Source organism: Lissotriton vulgaris, chromosome 5, assembly GCF_964263255.1.
Source record: "Lissotriton vulgaris chromosome 5, aLisVul1.2, whole genome shotgun sequence".
NCBI classification, from domain to species: Eukaryota; Metazoa; Chordata; class Amphibia; order Caudata; family Salamandridae; genus Lissotriton; species Lissotriton vulgaris.
This window is the reverse complement of record NC_141693.1, coordinates 257,311,027-257,327,632: the sequence shown is the minus strand read 5'-3', so window position 1 is coordinate 257,327,632 and position 16,606 is coordinate 257,311,027. Positions and strand designations below refer to the sequence as shown.

At 48.1% G+C, this 16,606-nt stretch overlaps 1 protein-coding gene across 2 annotated transcripts in view; it reads right to left on the bottom strand.

Annotated features, from left to right (window-relative positions):
- MTOR (mechanistic target of rapamycin kinase) overlaps window positions 1–16,606 on the bottom strand; it is a 938,810-nt gene that overhangs the window by 756,235 nt on the left and 165,969 nt on the right. For both annotated transcript variants that reach the window (XM_086921314.1, XM_086921315.1), the window contains exon 11: window positions 16,119–16,363. In XM_086921314.1, the coding sequence (XP_086777440.1) occupies window positions 16,119–16,363 (245 nt within the window). The remainder of the gene's footprint in view (window positions 1–16,118; window positions 16,364–16,606) is intronic.

Genomic DNA, 16,606 nt, shown 5'->3' with positions numbered 1-16,606 from the left:
CTGGTGGGTGAGGCACTGGGTCAGATGGTGCTACAGAAGGATTCACAAAGGGACCTTGCCTGGAGTCCCTAAAGAACCCATTGGGCAAACCCTTTTTGGACTTTTTGTGCTTCTGTCACATTTTGTCTCTTGACTTTGTCTTGAACTTCACTGATGACAGAACGATATAGAAGCAAGTTCTATGAACGACCTTGAGATTTCAAGCGTTACTGGCCTCTCTTCTGAAGTTGCAGGCCATAATCTGTGCCTCACGCTACCTTCGAGTGCATCAGGGAGCTATTCTTGCACTACTGAGAATTGTACTTTGTGCTGAAGCAGCAAACAGATGTTGTGCAGGTACTTGCCAAAGATCTGCTTGCAGCAGACATGGCATAGCTTGAAACCTGTCATCTTTCTTGAAGACATACTCTGATGCATGTTTCCTGGATTTGAGGAGTCGGTAACTACACATAAACGTTTGAAGGGGGGCAAAGCTCTGGATCCATGTCAAAGGGCAAGAAAAAATAGAAAATACTTCAGTGGGCAGTTACAGCATCTGGAGGCTGCGTGGAGTCCGATGGCACTACATGTAGGTGCAGAGCTGCTTAGGCAAGTTTCCAAATTCAGTCTGATGCCTGAGAGTATTCGCAATCTGAGGAGTGTGTGTTTAGAAGTTATATTAACAAGTGGGGTACTGCAGCCCCTAAAAGTCAGGCTCATATCACTCTCTATCACTACATTGGGTTATTTACTGGTTGTGAAACAGTGCCTTTAGTGTTTGTCTATGTTCCCTCCTGAAGAGACATCAGGATAATTGACTCAAACCAAAGTCCCCCGAGGGAGCACCTTTCTTCGTCCCACAATACAAGTCAAAGATCTAGCACCTATATTGAACAATGATAGTACAAGCCACCGATGTTCAGATCATTAATACAGAATTGAGCTATTCTAAAATGCAATATAGGTGACCTCAAACCACCCTCACACTTTCTTCTGCATACTCCCTTGTGTGCAGAACTTTGTTACCCACTGTGGCAACAAGTTTGCAGTGCAGTCTAAGAGATCATGGATGATATTAAAAACTCTACCCTTTAGATGATTCTTCAAAAAACACCCTTCCTCACCCATGCGATTGAAGACTAGGTCCGACCTAATCACCCACTTAGCAAGACCTGTGAATTATTGACAAGAGGTGTAGAAACCGCTACGACATTGCAAGGGATCAGGAAGCCATCTTAAGCATAATTACTGGGCAATGGTCATTACAAGTTACACAGCTACATAATTGCTTCACTGAAAATAATGGTGGTTAGTATCAAACACTTTGTCTTAATGAACTTCGGTTCGGTAATGATTTATCTGTTAGAGACATAGTCTAGCTGCAGATTCCTTAACTTAGAATATCCCCAGGTGGCAGACTGGTCTGGAAAAATTTGCACAGCAGCACCTCTGTGCGCCGGGGGGCGGTGCCTTACGGCTCTGCCCTGACGTCGTCCATAGACGTGATGTCAGCGGAGTCATATATGCCCCGCCGCGCCAACATCAGTTTTCGTCAGAGGACTTTTCCACGTCAGAACGCGAAGCCACCACCAAAAACTGAAAATATGGAAACAGTGTGCAGAAAAAGAAAAAACAAGGTATGGCAAAAAACATCACCATAGGAATGCATTGCCAGGCACCATATAATGTAAACTGAGGGGGGGGGGGGGAGAACAGGGCACCACTCTGGGAGGGACCCCCCTCAATTGTTAAGACCAAAACTTCCCCTTGAGTCAGAAGAAGCTGCAGAGCATAGGCAGGATTTGAACCCTTGGTCTGTGAGAGCCTGTGCCACCAGGGGCACAAGATTTACCCTTGAGCCATAGCTCCTTGGTGAACCATCACAGCAGCCGGCAAAAAGGCTGCCACCACAATATAAGAAAGTGAAGGACAACCAGTCCAGAACCCAGGAGAAAGGACAAACTACTAGAAAGAGTCACCCAAAAGGAGACGCCAGATACGAATAAGGGACCTACCGAATGTAGCATTGCCAGAGACTTGAACCACTAGAGTGCAGTGGAGGCAAGAAACCTCAAGCAGGAGAAGAAAGGATTTAGACTCACAACGGGCAACCCAGGGTAAGGGTTGTAAAGGACACATGGCATATGGGCCTACCGTCCAATAAAAGGATGGGTAGAGCAGAGACACGAAAAAGAATGTAGCATCGTGAGTCGGAGAGAAGAAAAGTCGTCACCCTGCAGAGAACTAAAGCCACCCAAAGGTAGGCGAAAGCAAGAAGCCCAACATGAAAAGGTTGTGGCAGGATGGGGAGGACGGGCAGGCGTTAAGAAATCTGCGGCTAGACTATGTCTCTACCAGATACATTGTTACGAAGGCAAGTAACTTGTTCATCTGATAGAGACGTCTAGCCGCAGATTCCTTAACTTAGAATAGATACCAAAGCCATACCCATAGAGGAGGCGGGACTGCGACTAAACCCCACTAAGGTTCAGAGAGAACCTAGCCATCAATAACATGACCAAAAGAGTGTAGTCAACCAAAGGACAAAACACAGTGGGGACAGAAATGACAGCGCAGCCAACCACTAGACCCTTATGCTCTGAAGAAAACGGGATTGAAGGGGAGGCTAGGGCATTAAACCCATCCAGAATAGCACGAAACCCCCACCTATGTAGAGGGGATGAGAGAAGGAAAAAGCCAGAACTAACCCTAGCTAAACAACCCGAACAGTGTAAAACAGTCAAACCTGCTCCTGTAAAGATACGAAGGCAGCAGAATACCGACCCCTGCCGAGTACGGGCTGATATGGAACAAAAACACACCTAGTAAAGAAACTGGCTTGAAAAAGGGGGGTTCAGCACCTCGCAGGAAGTAGAACTGAACCTATGGCGTGAAAGAACCGCAGGATGCGGTAGTCGACAAGCCAACCCAAAAGACTTGTAAGTGGTATGGTGGAGAGAACGCAGACCGCCCCACACGTACCACAGAGGAAGAGTACTGCGGAGACCCTCGCTAACCAGACGTGTGAGAGCATTGAAAGGATGCCCATACACAGTCAGAAGGACGCACATACGCGGCCAGAAGGAACACCAGGAAGCAAGACAGCAGGAACAGCTGAGATGCACACAATAGCAAGAAGGCAACGGCCACCAACACCAGAGAAGATCTGGTAATGTAAGAGGACAGGGCCAATACCTAGGCAGGAAAGCCCGCACAAGCCATTAGAAAGAACGTGGCGCAGAAACAGCCTTCAGAGGATGCCGAAACCCGGCCAAACCCAGGGACTAGGGTACGCTCAAAAGTATCTGCATTATACAGAAGGTGGGACCAGTCCAGGCTATAAGCAGCGTTTGCCTCCAGTCCGGAAGAGAGAGAGTAGAACCCTCGCAGGACAATTTAGAAGAAAAGACGAGCCTAACAAGGGAGTACTCAAAACCAACTCACAGGTCCTAGCCACCAGATGGGGTGGAGTTCAGGGAGAACCGAACCCACAAATCCGTCACATTAAAAATGCCCACAGGACGCAGAAATCCCTGCGTTGGAGCAGCTGGGTTGTGGATAAAACTGCTGGCGAATAAGCCAAAAGGCCATAACAATTGTACAACAGAGAGGCCCACTGCAACTCCTCATCGGCAAGAGCAACCCAGAAGGGGCTGGCGTCAAAGAACGGACCATGTGACAAAAAGCATGATTGCTGTGTAGTATTTAACTTGCATACCCTGCCGAGACCCAGACCAGGAGTGGAAGCACCACAGACAACAGAGCGATGCGACCCTACGAGACTTAGTAAGGGGGTATATGGATCTGCATGGGACTCAAAAAGATCTATACCGTTAAACGGCATGGCTTGTACGCTTCCCGGATATTAGCAGGGAACCGACTGTCACACATCCAGGCATGGCGGTGCAAGCCACCGACTGTGCAAGAACACGGCCCACAGAGTCTGTGGTATCCAGGGAGGAGCGGATTGAAAAATGTGCCATCTCCTTGCCGTGAAGAACAAGACGGAGAAGCTCTGAGCGCAATTCCTCTGGAAAGGAAGGAATAAGGTTAGCCAGGGAGTCCCAGAGTGTGGAGGACGCACGTGCAAACACGCATGTGGGGTTTAAAGCGCGGATGGCTGCGCTAGAAGAAGCAAAAAGCTGTCTTCCACATGCATCCAGCCACCTGGATTCCTGGGTGGGAGGAAACAAGGGCAAAGTGGAGGAGTCCTGTAACCCAAAGGCCGCCTGAATCACCAGGCCCTGAGCAGTAGGGTGGAGGGCTAGACAAAGAGGATCCCCCGGGGCACGACGGTGCCTACCAGCAATGGCCCGATCAACCGGGGCCCGGGAAGAGGGCCACCCAGTGATGGGCTCGAAATAAAGCAAATCCATTAAGGTATCAGGAATGAGGGGTACCACAGGAGGCTGAAAGCAGAGGATAGCAGCTGCCTGGTTAATAGTCCGCCCATAGGCTGCCCCTAGCCCTGTAGTCACCCTAGGAGGGGACAAGAGGCCGTCTGTAGGAGACGGTTGGAGACTAATTCTCCCAGTTGCTATAAAGAGCAGGGCTGGGGAACTACCCGAAGGCCATGCCACACTAGGGACCTGAACCAGTGGCTCCCGACCAGGGGTAGAAGCAGCATCCGAAAAGGCTGTAGCGGATACCGGTGTCGAAGACCCCACTGAGGAGACAGAAACGAGGATTCCGGAGGAACATCAACCCCATGCATGCACACCGGTGTCGACGAATGGATGGACACCGTCGGCGGTGGATGCGTCGATAGCGGCGTCGGTGGGCGATGTGTCCGAGTCGACCGGACGCTGACGGCCTGCACTGGGGACGCAACCTCGACTGGAGTCGGCTGAAGCGTTGCCCCAGACGTGGGCTCAGGCTTAGAGATGGGTGTGGGCTTGCCCGACGTGGAGCCCAGCTCCAAGCTCGGTGTCGTCAACGCCGCCCTCACAGGAAGCCGAACAGGGCTATGGGTTGACTGGCAGTGAGAGCCTGGCGTCGAACCCGGCATCGCCGACGAAGCTTCCGCCGTCCGCGCAGGAAGCCACACAGGGCACTGTGTTGACAGGCGGAGTGTGCAAGAGCGACCAGGACGGTCTGGGCCACGGCCCAACGTCGTCGCCTCGGCTCCGGAGTCAGAGTCGGAGCACACAACCCTAGCCGGGAAAGGATCCGCCGACGAGAGCCCGGCCTGAGCACCCTTCGCCTCTGTGGGGCCCGAAAGCACACCAGGGAGAGAGGGGGACTCAAAGTAGGCCTGAAGAGCCCGGAAGTAGGCATCCATTTGGGGGTGCGTCGCTCCAACTCCTGGAAAAAGAGGGTATGGAGGAGGTGACCTCTGGGCCCCCTTAGCTGCCCCCGTACGAGAGGAGTGGGCGCCAGCGGCATGCCTACGAGAGGTGGACCTCAGTGGACGCTTGTGGCTACGCTTACCTTTTTTAGGGCGCCGGTAGCGGGAGCGGCCTCGGGAGCGAGCCCCCTCTGGAGAGGGAGACCGGCAACAAGAAAAAGCTGGTCTGGACAGCAGCGCGGCCAACAGCTTCATACGGCGTTCCCGAAGGAATTTCGGCTTAATCTGTTGGCGTCCAGTCTCCGGTGAAGAGGAGATAAGGAGCTGACAAACATCCGGAGAGGAAGGGACATCCGGAGAAGAGTTGACGAGCCGACGTTGGGACGGCGCCGTGGAGTGTGCCATGGGCACCGGTGTGTCCTCGGTATGCCAAAGTGTCCATCAGGGGTGGCGAGTCAACTTCCACCACTGCGTGGCTTATAGGTGAAAGGGGCAAGGTCGGAGCCGAAGCGGCCAATGAAAGGCGCCAGAAAGGCACCGGTTCGACCACCGACTAAGCAGCCACCTGCGCGAGAACCGGGAGGGACTCGGGGAGGCGCACCGGGTCCCGGCCTCCACCCGTGGCGCCGCCAGGGCCGGCAGGAAACCTGTCTGCACCGGAAAGGCGCCGCCTCAGCCTCTGGTAAGACAGCTGTCTGCCCAGAGGACCAAGGAGGACTCGGAGACGGGCCGTGAGTCCCGGCGACCTCCTGCGACACCACAGGGCTTTGCGGCGGGGCAGGGATGCCGTGGGTCGAAGAGGGGAACCCTGTAGGGCCGCAAATCGACGACACCACATCTCCAAAACCAGAAGCCGTACTCCTCGGCGCTGGGAGCGAAGCTGCCAGCGAGTCCACGGAAGGCCACGCGCATGGCGAGGGATCCGCGGACGTCACAGGAAGAGGAGGGGTGCCCAAAGAAGCCTGCAAAGCCGTAGCACAGGCCTTCATCTGGGCCCTTGTCGCCCCAATGCCAGGAAATGGCGCACGTCCCGAGGAACCCGCGCCCTCTGCAGAACGAGGACAGGGCCTCAGCGACAAGCTACAGGACTTACCGGTGGGCGAGAGACGCCCGCTGTGCCTCGGTGAAGGACGATGCTGCATCCGGAATCGGCGGCTTCGGGACCCTTTCGAGGTAGGGGACGGACGGTGAGACGAGACTAATCTGGACAAGTGGGCCGAAAGCAATTTCATTTGGCGCTCCCACTGGGACATCGGCTGAGATGCTGACAAACATCGCAGTCTGTAGAATCATGGTGCTCGCCCAAACACCACATACAAATCTGGGGAGGGTCCGTCGCCGACATCTGACGTGTACAAGAAGCACATGTCTTGAAACCCGAAGACATTGCACATTGTTCCCAAAATAATAAAATAGCCCTGAAAACAAGATAAGGGAACACAACCCACGCCTGGGGATAATTCTACGTTAAGGAATCTGCAGCTAGTAGTCTCTATCGGATATTAAAATTCTAAGACTTCAGTAGCTAGGCTGACAAGTTCAGCAAACTGGGGTCTGGATACCAGACTTGTAATGGATGCATCCATAAATGTGGCTACATTTCTTGTGTAGTGGTGCTGAAACTGTGTGACAGGTGAGCATCATGGCTAGCATGTACATGTGGGAGAAAAGAGGGACATGGGAATTCTTTCTAACCTACAAAGAACGAGAACCATGTCGGAGTATACCTGCGGCATTAGGGCATCGGACGGAGGAAAACAAAGAAAAAGTGATGGGAACATTTCTTGAATTGATCTCAAATATTCGTTTCATCAAGTATTTCATCCATCACCCTAAGTGCAAAGGGTATGCTCAGATGTGGGTCTCATTTTTACTGTGCTATAGGATTAAAGCTGCAGTCCATTGAAGAGGCCCAAACAGGGCAAAACTGGTCTGGGACTGCTTGTGCTCGCCGCTAGAGGGGGGCCTCTCATGGCAGTTTGGAATGGACTGTTCCCATTAGGAGCAGGGTCAGTACTAATTTGCATAAGGAGGGCCTCTGTCTAGAGTGACATGGTCGATAAAAACCCCTGGACTGGAATGCAACACCAAGAAATCACCAGGGGCTGTGCTAAATGTAGTCATTCCATCCATCACCTTGTTGTTTGCTGAAGTTCTGGGGTATTCAGGTGTTACTGAACCACAGGATAATACTAGCAGATTCGGGAGGCATCGCTAGTAATGCTGGCCTACTTGTAATAAACTATTTGTGGCAAACAACACAAATTGTTTGCTAACTTCTGTGAAGCAACTACTAACCCTTCCATTTTGCAAACATAGAGAGCATGGACTCCCAAACCTTCTCCAGGGTGGTCTCAGATCCAAACCAGCATGAGACATCAGGTGAAGACAGGATGCCATTATTCCCATAGGTTTCATGACTTCGTCACTGTAGACACTGGTAAATGCGCACTTTACTTTGAAGTGCCAATAGTCTAATTGCCATGGCAGTAGCCACTGCTTTCACAGTGTTGACATCTGACTCTAGTTGCTTAGGAGATGGAGAGGACTTCTAAAGGTTACCGGTTTTTTCTAACAATTACAACAGCTGTGTGACCATGCTGGGTTTCTCTGGCACTGCAGAAACAAACTCTTCACCAACCAGTCATTCCGATTTAGATGCAACTGGCTTGATGACATAAATTACATTTTCCACCACTGAATTTAGAAGTAAATTTAAAGTCTGGATTCATATCTACATTTAGAACTTCCCAATTAGCTGAGCTGACTGAGTGTGTTTTTTGGTAGTTAGGCCTTGAATACGAGTGACTCAATGAGGGGCATGACTGGGAGGGGACCCCAGCCTAGCTGCTTCCTCTCTAAATTGATTACATGTACTATAGGTTCACTCCAGTTTGGTTACTGGGGTACCATTGTGAGTCCCTAGTATATGGTACACTAGGTACTAAGGGCATAGGTACCCAAGAGGCCTACCAGGGGCTGCAGCATGTATTATGCCACCCCTGGGAAGCCTTCCAAAATGACACTACAGGACTGCTACTGCTGCCTGTGTAAGGTGGTGCATGCACCCCTTACTGCACATAGAAACCTATCAGTCACCCCTTTGGCAGGTCTTATCAATCCTGAAGGCAGGGTGCTTGGTTTCGTGTGAGAGGGTAACCATGCATGAGCAGGACCCCTCTGCAGCTTTCGAAATCTATTCTCGGAGGCTGTTCAGTGTTGCAGCCAGACCATATACTCTGAAGTGCATTATAACCTCGCTGTAAATGCTAACTTTGGAATGGCTGCATGGAAACATGTGGTTTTGGTGTCAAACACTTTAGAATCCTACCCCCGCCAGTCCTGGCGGCAGGGGTAGAATTCCTCCCTTCTAGAGGGAGAGACATGTACACACCGGTACCAGTTTAAAAGAGTCCTGGCATCACAAAATGGATGCTGCAGCCACAGACATGATTCTGGCCTCCTGCTGCTGAATGAAACTCCGGCAGGGAAGGCCTGGACAATAGGTTTTCTGTCAAAAGGAGGTGTAACCACCTCCCAGACAGACTTTAGTGTATTGGGGATGGGTGGGTGCACTCAGAGTGCTTTGATCTCTGCACTGGGGGCAAATTTGGTGTCCCTGTGCATAGTCCAGTTCAAACGGGTTGCAGGGACACTCAGCCACTTGCTCTGGCGCGAAACTGGACAAAGGAAATGGGTGTAGCCACCCCTCCCATAGGTGAGTCCCCAGAGTATGTCCAACCCCTTTCTTTAGTATAAGTAAGAAACCCCTGACAACAGGACTTTAGATTAAACCTGGACGAAACTCTGAAACTGAATCCTGGAACTTCGACGCTCTACTAAAGACTAGAGGACGTAAGAATCTCCCTTGAGGTCAAGGAGTGACTCCCCTGCTCAAGCAGGCACCAACAAAGCATTTGCCGGTCTGCATCTCCAAAGCTCCCGCCGGACTCAGGAAGAGGATTTCCAGACTTCTCGAAAGCCGAAACGAGTCCCCAGCAAAGCAGAGACCCCCAGCTCTCACGAGTGACGTGGAACCGGAACTCCTGGACACCGTGCACATATGCTAGTGCATGGACTTCTCCACATCCCTTGTAGTTGTCCTTTGGGTTACTTGTAGCCCAAGCCCCGAGCACCATCTGCACCGAAAATTGTGGGCCTACACTCCACGAGTGTTCTGTGAGCCTGCTTCTTGAATTTCAGCTCGAGGCTCCTTCGCGATCCCTCCCAAGTGGTGAGTCCCTCGGAACTTGCTGGTCCGCACCGAAGCATTTCTCTGATTCCTGCGTGGGTTGCTGTTGCCAAGGCTTATTGGGTCCAATCCGGGCACCGACACCGCAGCACTCGACTTCCTTTGTGGGACAGCTCGATTCCAGATCCTGGTCGCCGTTGACGCCTCCTGGTCCTCGTGGCTGAAGAGTCAAGCTTCACCTTCTTCACCTGAAGCACCCGACATCGGTGGGCATTCATCTATCATGCCCCTGGTCACTGGTTAGTGACCCAGACTCTGTCCCCCTCTGCTTACAGGTTCTTCTTATCCTCGATCCAGGCTTGGATCACTCCAGACACTATCCTCTTCAACGGCAGCAGCACTTTTAAGCAGATCCCCATTGGAACCGACCACGATTCCAGACACCAAAAGACGCCTATGCACCGGCTTCCCTGGGTGAGGTAACTCGAGTACTCCGGTGCCCCGTGGGTGTTGGCTCTAGAACCCCTTAAGTCTAGAGGGGTTTGCTCCAAGTCCTCCTCGAAGTGTCCCTTTTCTTTAAAATCCCAACTATGATTTTCCCCATTGAAGTTAATGGTAACCCGCGGCTGTGTTTAGACACTGCACATGTTCCCTGTGGTGCCCCTGTGTCACTTCCTTGGGTGGTTCCTTGTGGCCCCAGCACTTCTACAGGCTTTAGGCCTTGTGTCTAGTGAAGTTGTGGTTCTTATACCACTTTACTGATATATGGTTTCGTACGCCCCTAGGGCTCAACATATATTGTGCTAATTTACTGTGTGCTATTGAGTTTACTGTATGTACTTTTGCCTCTAGCCTCACAAAGAGACTAGTGGGATTTGTTTAGAATAAATACATATATTTTATATATACCTGGTGTGGTTCTCCTGTCATTTGATATTTCACGACATTATAGACTGGCAAAACAAGCTGCTTTACATTTCTCCAAGACTTATCCTGCAGGCTGCTTTCCACAGCTACCACTATGATAGCTTTCTATAAAGGTTGTCTTTAACCTACCATCAATAAGGGTCGTTTGGACTGGTGCAAGGTGCCCACTAGAATGCCAGGCCAACTTCTCACAAATGGGTGTCAAAAAATGCCTCCTATTCTGAGACTGTGTAGCAAAAATGGGGACTTATATGTGGGATAAGCATTTACTACTCTGATTTCCACATTTATTGGATTTGTTTAGCACATTTTCTTCATATTATTTTCGCCTGCTTTGACCTGGCGAAATGGGTCAGGGTTAAATTGTGAGGTGCGATCTTTACTGTGCAGCTCAAAAATTTGATCCCTGTGCAAACTCCATTTTGGCAAGGATCATATTTTGCCCATAAATTCATAGTCAAGCCCTAGGCTATTTAATTCACAAAACACATGGTCCAAACACTTGAACTCTTTCAGTCGAAATAAGGTCCTGAAAATGACCAGCACCCAACTGGACAAAACAACAAATGCTTTAGCAACTACTAGTACTATTGGCGCTACGTCAACCAGTCACTTGACAACTCATAGCACAAGCCATGATGCAAAGCGAGGGGAGTGCCTGAACGACACACATACAAAAGAACCATTGGTCATATTGTTTGATCATGCCCAGAAAATTGGCAAAACTAAAAAAAACAGCACTGGAGCTTCTGAAAGATATTTGGCTCTGCAGCGATACTGATGAAAATTCTCACACTAAAAGAACTCAACCAACTGAACAATGTGACCAGTAAAAGTGAAACCTATGAATGACTCTGCAAGCCAGTGCAACTCTGTCCAACATAAAAATCCCTAAAGCGATGGTCTCAAAACAGGCCCATCAAATGACTTTGGACCACATCTCTACGACTGCAGGTGGGTGAAACTTCCAAGGCTGTGCAAACAGGGACTTTTTTTTAATCCTTTGGAACACAGAGAATTAAATCTCATTTAGAAGGGAAAAAATGTTTTTTGCGCACTTTAAACTGAGAGAATGTGTAGCAACATGTTTCAATCTGTCACCACCATAGAAGTAGCAGGCTACTTGCTATTTATGAAAATTATACGTAGCACTGAGCTGGAAGTGCACCAAAAAGTAATGTTAATAACTTAAGAGTGAAGAAATAGAAAGTGGGACCTCCAGTTGAAAAGAAGGACTGTCTGGGTGTTTAACTCTAATCCTCACTTTTTTAGCAAGAACCGGTGAAGTGGTATACGGCTGACCAGGCGAAAGTGGGCTATTTGCAACAAATCTAATTCACAAACGGTTGAGTGAGCTTGCTGACAACAAAGCAAACCTAGAAAAAGATGTAAAATCCAGGGACTTTAAATAAAAGAGTTTCAGAACTGGGAATAAAATGCTAACTCTCTACGCTCTTCTGTTACAAAGACACCAGCATAATTTGTCTTCGTTTCATGGTCTCAAAACCGAACACATTTGAGCAAGGCTTGTTGGGAGGGCTGATGTGGATTCACTAAAGTGTCTTAAGTACAAATCTAAACACAGACCATGGATGTGCGAGATTATTAGCCATCACCAGCTCAGCCGCAGACTGAACTGCAGCAGCAGTCTGGCTGCAGGTTCTTGTGCTGGGGAGGAAGACATTCCTGGACACCCACATAACAAAGGTGAAAAGGCCGCTTTTACTTTGCATTCCTTGGATATCCATTTACAAAACGAAAAAAATAATACCAAGAGCTGCCTTGAAAGTAACAACTGAACTCATGGCCTAGACTGGCTAAGGTGGTCCGGGTACAAGCAGCCTTTTGTCCTGAAACCACTTTATTTATGGTTAGTGGCTTATGACACACCCACATCCGGCTCCGCTCAGCAGACTTATGACTCCGCACCCAAGTAATAACACAAGGTCCAAGTGAGGTAAATCAGCTGGTTTCAGCCTCTGTCAAGTGACTGTATTTACTCCAGAACATGAGCCCCATGAGGCTAGGACATGCTAATGGAGTCTACTGAGAACAAAGAGCTCTCGAATTGCACTGGTGAACAAACCTCAAAACAAGTATTTTCAATGCAGTAGGTCTCTTATTTGAGAGCCTTTAAGCTATTGGCATTGTCAATGACTTTTATTTATGTGTTTTCAAAGCAACACATATAAAAAAGGCTTTGTTATTTTTAATGCCAATAGCTCAAACTCTTGCAAATGCGAGAGAACTTTAATGGTGTCTCCGCCCCTACCTGTAGATGTTGCGCGCGTATCCAGATTAAAGTGAAAGGGCTGCGCCCAATATTAAAGTGAAAGCGGGTATGGGGGGTTTTCACTCTAAGTGGAATTTTTAAAAAATTTAGAACGCTTCTGTAGCGCGGCTTCCAACTTGAAAGCGGCATGCGCTATTAATTAATTAAACAAATAAGTGTGGCCGCTAATGTGAAAGCACCCAGGGCTGTAAAATAAATAACTAAATAAGCATGGCCGCTAAAGTGAAAGCGAACCATGCTGTAACTTAAATAAATACATTAGTAAAAGCGCACAGCGTTCTGCGAGGTCGTGGGTGGAGATCATTAAAGAAAACAGGGCTCATCGACTTATAAAGCAGACAGTGTAACAACACAAGTAAAAAGTCCTGTTGTTATGGGAGGTTACAAATGCAGACAAGGAGGTACCAAGGAGGGACTATTAAGCCTATTCACAAATGAAAAGCAACGATTTCGCAAGGACAATAACAGGAGCCAATCTAAAAGATGGGCAGGATATGGACGGAGCTTCTATGCCATACCTCAATACATCAATACAGCATGCCTCACAAAGCAGTGCATACGTTGTCCAGGCTCGACCTAAAGAATACAGGCCCCAAGTCATATACAGTGCTATCTCTGAGTCTGGTCAGCGTCCCGGTCCCCTGAATGTAAAATGCTCTTTGTATGTATGTATGTATTATATATATATATACATATATATATACATATATATATATACACATATATATATATATATATATAATTACATATATATAAATATATATATATTACCTACTGGCGGTCGCCAGTAGGTATATATAGTTAGGACCTAGTTACCATAGTAAATTCCGAACATTCTATTGGGAATAACTTTGGCGCCCATTGAGGGATCTGCCTGTAATTTTCCTTAAATTTGCCTCGCTGCGCTCCGCTCCTTCCCTGAAAGTTTCGGGGGGGATTCGTCAAGCAGGGGCCGAGAAAAAAGGGGGTCCCAAAACGTGTTTTCCCCATGTTAATTTCCATAGGGACATTCTGATAAGGCTACAGCTCGAACGGCTGAACGGAATTACACCAGATTTGGCAAAATGGTAGGGACTGGTATGCAGCAGTGCCTTTTGTATGTTTGGTGTAAATCCCTCCAGTAGTTCTTGAGAAAATTGAATTTGAAATTTTTCAAATGGCATTTTCTATGGAACCTTTAGAAAAGGCTACAGCCCGAACGGCTGAACGGAATTACACCAAACTTGGCAAAATGGTAGGGACAGGTATGCAGTAGTGCCTTTTCTATATTTGGTGAAAATCCCTCCAGTAGTTGTTGAAAAAATTGATTTGAGCAAATTATATATCTATATGCGCTCAACATTCTATTGGGAATAACTTTGGCGCTGATTGAGGAATCTGTGAGTAATTTTCCAGAATGTTGGCCAGCTTCGCTCCGCTCCTTCCCTGAAAGTTTCGGGGGGATTCATCAAGCGGGGGCCGAAAGGGGGGTCCCAAAACGTGTTTTCCCCATGTTAATTTCCATAGGGACCTTTAGACATGGCTACAGCCCGAACGGCTGAATGGAATTACACCAAACTTGGCAAAATGGTAGGGCCTGTTATGCAGATGTGCCTTTGCTATGTTTGGTGAAAATCCCTCCAGTAGTTCTTGAGAGAATTGAATTTGAAATTTTTCAAATGGCATTTTCTATGGGACCTTTAGACACGGCTACAGCCCGAACGGCTGAATGGAATTACACCAAACTTGGCAAAATGGTAGGGACAGGTAAGCAGTAGTGCCTTTTCTATATTTGGTGGAAATCCCTCCAGTACTTGTTGAGAAAATTGAATTTGAGCAAATTATATATCTATATGCACTCACCGTACGCGCTCCGTACGCTTACGGTATGCGTACCGTACGCGTACGTGCGCGTACCCTTACGTGCGCGAGCGAGTTTCTGATTGGCTGTCAGTCAACTGTCAACATTCCAAACCAGGAAGTGTTGGGCACCATCTTGTTTTTCAGGAGAACTGAGGCACAAGAGAGCCCAAAACAAGAGTGGAAAACACGAAAAGGGGGCAGGGTAGGGACCCCCAACCCTCTAGCCCTTCTCAGGGGGTCCCAAAAGGACCCCCAAGAGGCAAAAAAAAAAAAAAAAAAAAAAAAAAATTGTGGGGTACGCGCACCGTATGCGTACGGTACGCGTACCGTGCATGTACCCCGCGATTTAAAAAAAAAATCTTTTTGCACTTGGTGGTCCTTCTGGGACCCCCTGAGAAGGGCTAGGGGGTCTCAACCCTGCCCCCTTTTCGCGTTTGTGCTCTCTTGTGCCTCACTTCTCCTGAGAAACAAGATGGCTGCTCAGGTGGTCCCAGAAGGATAATAAAATATATATAAATTATCCGCTATTAGAATTAGCATTTACAAAACTTTGAAATTTATTGAAAAAAAATATAGGTTTCACGCCTGATATAGTTAGGAATTAGCATTTAAAAAACCTTGCAAATTCACTGAAAAAACCATAGGTTTCAAGCCTTATATAGTTAGGAATTAGCATTTAAAAACCCTTGCAAATTCACTTAAAAAAAACAAAGGATGAAGGCTGTAGAGTTGCTGTCAGAAATGCGTTATTTAGATGTGACAGCTAGAATTGCTCGGTTTTTACATTCTGTTCAGTATAGTTTTAATGATGGGTCACAGTCGCGGGTGATGAGTGGGCTTGATGGGTTTTAAGTAAATTTTATACTGGAATTGTTTTTATGAATTGTTTATGGACAATTGTACTAATAAACTTGTAATCTACCTACATCTCTGAGGAACTGAATTATGTACACTTTTAAAGACAAGACAGAACACTTTCTCTAGTTGCTACTGTATTTGTTTTAAATCCTGTACAATGGCAAGTGCAAAGCTTCAAGCACATCTGCAACTGAAAAGTCAGGTTCGGAAGATCTGCAGAGCTGCAGTATGAGAGAATGATGCTTTGGGAATTCAAAAATAAAGACAATTGATTGGCACAGCCCCTTCCAGTTTCAACACGGCTCTAGGACAGTCTGGTTAATCCTCTGTGGCGCTCTATTTCTCTGGAGTGAACTGTAGCTAAGATATAGGTCACTGGAAAACATTAGCATGGAGATTCCCAGAGGTTTCATGGATGTCTTCATCACAGTTGCTTTTTTGTGGGATCTATCGGGGGACGTCTATGTCACAGATTGGAACCAGATCCTTTAATCTCACAGAGGGTTCTAGGATAGTTTAGGGTTCAGAACCACTGAGGGATTTCATGATAACGGGTTACAGTGGCCCTCGCTTTGCATGAACTTTCTATGGGGTGTTATGAGGCTCAGGGGCTGTCACAGGCTAATCCAACACCTCAAGCCTCCCAGAGAGCTGGGAGGAAGTTTAGTTTTCTACACAACTGATGTCCTGTGGCTAGGGCCTCTGCTGCAGATGCCTTAACTAGCAAACACCCACCTTACCTTCAAATTCGAAAGTGCCCAGAGTTCGCAGAGCAAGAGTAGTTATGCCTACATCGCTGGCCTCTGGGATGTTGGTGAGACTGGGAGAGGCAAGTTGGTGCCCAAGACCCTTGGGCATTCCCGGGTGACGCAAAGGCTTATGCATAAGGACGAAAGACAGCATCTTCAGCAGCCCATCCTGGATGTCCTTCTTCAGCATTGGTATCTGACGACTCAGGTCATACATGACGGCTGTAAGAGCCGGGCTGAGGAACAAAAGATACAGACAGTGTAAGATCATTCAAAGAAGTGCTGGTAACTCACGAGGCAAAGCAAAGGCCTGAGACAACCATCACAGGTAGAGACTACGGCCTAAGGACCCTATCACAACAGTGCACAATAAACATTTTGTACGGATTACAACTACATACTACAAAAGCCATAAGCCCGGAATCACATAAAAATGAAAGTTCATACAAACCCCCCCCCCCCCCCCCCCCCCACACACA